The 4,376-nt window shown below is 41.8% G+C and overlaps 1 protein-coding gene across 9 annotated transcripts in view; it reads left to right on the top strand.

The window, feature by feature from the left end:
* Window positions 1–4,376, top strand: part of Agbl2 (AGBL carboxypeptidase 2) — a 60,895-nt gene that overhangs the window by 7,926 nt on the left and 48,593 nt on the right. For all 9 annotated transcript variants that reach the window (XR_007589020.1, XM_050124307.1, XM_050124308.1 and 6 more), the window contains one exon: window positions 1,350–1,535. Coding sequence is in view for 8 of the 9 variants with exons in the window: in XM_050124307.1 (XP_049980264.1) it covers window positions 1,350–1,535 (186 nt within the window). In the remaining variant the exon portion in view is untranslated. The remainder of the gene's footprint in view (window positions 1–1,349; window positions 1,536–4,376) is intronic.

Genomic DNA, 4,376 nt, shown 5'->3' with positions numbered 1-4,376 from the left:
TTTCTTTCTTTCTTTCGCATCCTTGGCACAGAGAACCTGTCCTGGAACTCACTCTGTAGACCAGGCTGGCCTCAAACTCACAGAGATTTGCCTGCTTCTGCCTCTGGAGTGCTGGGATTAAAGGTGTGGCCGCCTCTGCCTGGCTACTAAAAGTTTTTTGTTTTGTTTTTAAGATTTATTTATTTATTATGTGTAGTGTTCTGTCTGCACGTTTACCAGCATGACAGAAGAGGGCACCAGATCTCACTACAGATGGTTGTGAGCCACCATATGGGTGCTGACTGAGAATTGAACTCAGGACCTCTGGAAGAGCAGTCGGTGCTCTTAACCTCTGAGCCATCTCTCCAGTCCCTCTCAACCTTATTTTTGCTGAACCGGAAACTCACTGATTGGCTGCACTGTCTGGTCTGTGAGCTTTGGTGACCTACATCTCTCTGATGTACCCAAACTGGGATTACAGATGTGCATCTCCATGCCTGTTTCTTACGTGGGTTCTGAACATCTGAATTCACACTCTCATCCTTGCATAGCGAGCAGTGTAATTGGTAATCCCCAGTTAAAGTGGGGAGGGGCTAGAGGACAACATTGGGTGCCGTCTTCAGAAATGTTGTCCACAAACGTCGGTCACCATGCTCCACAGTCTTGCCTGTGTTCTGGAGATTGCATTTAGGTCTGTGCTTCTTTCTCTAGGTAATTAAGTTTTTTGTGCTTTCCCCCATAATGCCAATAGGAGAATTAAAGTCCTCTTTTATCACCTAAATGAATACAAAATAATTTGTCATGTTAAGTATTATTACCCCACTGTTGAGAGACCTTGGACCCATTAACTTGATTTTTTAAAATCTCAATTATGCAGAATTTTAACTTAATAGTTTATAATTTTATCTGTCATCGTAGTCTATTTTTTTTAACCTTTTTGTTGGTAGGGGTGGTGGTACAACAGTATCTTACTATATAGTCCCGGCTAACCTGGAACTCTCTGTAGACCAGGCTGTCCTTGAACTCACAGAACTGGGATAAAGATGTGCACTACCACACCCAGATTGCTAATGTCTTCATACACAGTTTAACATTATCTGATTGCTGTAGAGGAGCAGGAAAGGGGGCTGGAGAGATGGCTCAGCGGTTAAGAGCATTGCCTGCTCTTCTGAAGGTCCTGAGTTCAATTCCCAGCAACCGCATGGTGGCTCACAACCATCTGTAATGAGGTCTGGCCTGCAGGCATATACACAGACATAACATTGTATGCATAATAAATAAATAACTAAATAAATATTTTTTAAAAAGGAGCAGTAAAGCTCTCGAGGTGAAGAGAAAGTTGTTCATTTATTTCTTCTTCCTTTTGGCAGATTCACTTATGCTGAGTTCACCACTTCTTAGGAGCAGGCAGCTTCTTTGTGATGAACTGGATGAAGTGAACCCGCGTCTTCGAGAACCCCGAGAGCTCTTGCCATTTTTCTCTGGCCGAGGGCCACTGCAGGCTCCCAGGTGGCCGATAGAGTGTGAGGTCATCAGGGAAGACATCCATCATATTGGTAATGCAGCTTGTGTGTGTCTCTGGTTCTTCTTCTTACTCTATCACAGGGCTATCGAATGTAAAGTCACATATGTACAGAAATGCACGTGGACATGTTCGATGTGTGTGTGGAAGCCCGAGATCAGCCTTATTCCTTCCCCAGACCCACCCGCCCATCTCAGCCTCGGCAGCACTGTGTGTTAGGGCTTCCCTTCCAGCTTCTCAGTGTTGTGTGAAGGGTTCAAGCCCAGGTCCTCATGCTTCACCGGTGGAGACGGCTCTCTAGCCCTTAGAATTGAGTCTTTCAGGCTGACACGGAAGGCAAAGCAGAGTCTCCCTCTGTAAACGCACTAGAGCATAAACTGGAATGCTTCTGTTTTTAGGAGTGTGAAGACAGCTTCTTAGAGGCCTGTAGGCAGAGATCCATTTGTTAATATCCTGGCCACCCAGACCTGAAATAATCACACAGAATACCAATAGCTTAGGTGTATTTTTAGCTAGCTTTTATATCTTAAGTTAACCCATTTCTATTATTTTGTATTTTACCACAAGGCTTGTGGTTTGCCAGTAAGGTTCCCAGGCATCTGTCTCCTTCGGCAGCTACGTGACTTCTCTCTGACTCTGCCTACTCTCTACATAGATCACCTTTCCTGCCTGGCTATATCATGCCCTGCCATAGGCCCAAAGCAGCTTCTTCATTAACCAATGGTATACGGAGGGGAATCCGCCACATCACCTCCCCTTTTTTGTCTGGATGAAAAGAAAAATTTTAACTTTAACATAGTAAAATTACATTTAACAAAACATGCATCAACAAGAATTATAGTTACAATATTTAGTCCATTTACATTTGACAAATCAAGGAAAATACTCTATCATCTATACTATCTTTGTGAGTCTAAAGTTTTATATCTAATTTATCTTTTATAATTATAACTATCTTATTTCAACTCCATCAAAGACTCCAGAAGGATATAATATTACCTAAATAAAGAGGAAGTATATTGTAAGCAACTTCCAAAACTCTAGAATTGACAGAGACATCCTGCTGCCTGGACAGTCACTCGCAGTTCTTCTGTATCATTGCAGCATCCACCTTCAGCCCACAGGCCCAGAGTATCTGGCAGACTTTTCCATGAAGCAGGAAATTTGACTATCTCTTATGCCTTGCACTGGCAGTTTATCAGTTGCTTTCTTCTGTGTCCTGAGAATGTCTGGCAGTTCTCTCATGAAGCAGGAACCCTGGAAGACTGTCTTGCCTCTTTTAGGCAACCTTAGCAGTCATTTTTCTATGGGTCCTGCATGTCGTTTTCACAGCATACTATCAAGCAGTCCAGCCAAGAGAAGTTTCTTGCCCAGATGGCTAACCAGCTCCATAAGGAGCGTCTTCAATGCCCATCTTCCTCTTGGAGTAGATTGGAACTGACAGGAACAGATGTGTCTCATGTCATAAAAAGTCCTACGTTTTTAAACATTTTAAATGCCATATTCTGTTCATCTTTGAAAGGTTTGAAGAATAACTGTCTATCTGAAACATATCTCTGTACATCTAGAAAACCTAACTAACTACAAGCTTGACTGTTATAGATGATTATCTATTAACCTGTATGTCTTAATTATACATTACATTTTAAATGAGCTGCACAAATACAATACCTTAATCAAGAGCAGAAATATACATATAACAAAATCAGCCTTAAATTTGTATCAATAAGCCAAGATCCATACCAATGAAAAGTATTCATCTCTACAGCATATCCCCCTTTAAATGTAAACAAACATTTATAAACAATAATTGGGAATTTGGGCATAGGCCAAATTTATCAATTCTTATGTCTGTTTTCCAGGCCTTTGTCAGTAGTATTCTGTCACTGAGCTCCACTCTTGGCCTGTGGACTCTGTGATGTAAGTGGTCTTATCTGCGAGCTCTTGGTATGCAGTCTTTTGCATATTTTTTTCCAAGACAGGGTCTCTCTATGTAGCTCTGTCTAGTGAACAAAGGCGTGAGTTCCATCTACAGCACCAGGAAAACAAAACAAAAGAAATAAACAACCATAAAGCCCAACTCTGCCATCCTCATAAAAAGTTGTAGTGGACTCAAAATAAAGTTAATAGTAAAAACTATGTTCTGGACTGTGGATGGACTTCATCACTTATATCAAGACCGGTAAAATGCAGTCGAACCAAGGAGCTTACACAGCACACACAACCTGGACAACAGACCTGACCCAGCAACTGGCTGCTTTTCCCAGCCCAGGGACCTGGGTTGAATTTCCAGCACCCATGCCATAGTTCACAACCAATTGTAATTTCAGTACCAGGAGGTCTGACACCATCTTCTGCCCTCCTAGGGTACCAAGCATGCATGTGGCACACAGGCATAAAGATATGCAGTAAAAACACCCATACACATAAAATAAAAATTAATTGAAAACTGAATTACAAAAACCTCATCACTTCTTACCACCTTGAAGAGACGGAACTGACATTGTCTTTTTTGTTTGTTTGTTTTTGTTTTTCGAGACAGGGTTTCTCTGTGGTTTTGGAACCTGTCCTGGAACTAGCTCTTGTATAGACCAGGCTGGTCTCGAACTCACAAAGATCCGCCTGCCTCTGCCTCCCAAGTGCCTGACATTGTCTTTTACCAAGTTCTTTCCTTCTATGTCCATTATGTCCATGGCTTTTATCAGTGACTACTATTAAAATGACATTTTAATGCTGGGAGTGGTGGTACAAGTCTTTTGTTTCTTTTTTTTAATTGATTTTTATTGAGCTTTACATTTTTCTTTGCTCCCTCCCCACTTCAACCCTCCCCCCAAAATCACAGTTTCTTTCTTTCTCTCTCTCTCTCTCTCTCTCT

Source organism: Alexandromys fortis, unplaced genomic scaffold (genome assembly GCF_014885135.2).
Source record: "Alexandromys fortis isolate MF-2015 unplaced genomic scaffold, M_Fortis_MF-2015_v1.1 scaffold_222, whole genome shotgun sequence".
Taxonomy (NCBI): Eukaryota; Metazoa; Chordata; class Mammalia; order Rodentia; family Cricetidae; genus Alexandromys; species Alexandromys fortis.
This window is presented reverse-complemented; position numbering and strand designations above follow the sequence as displayed.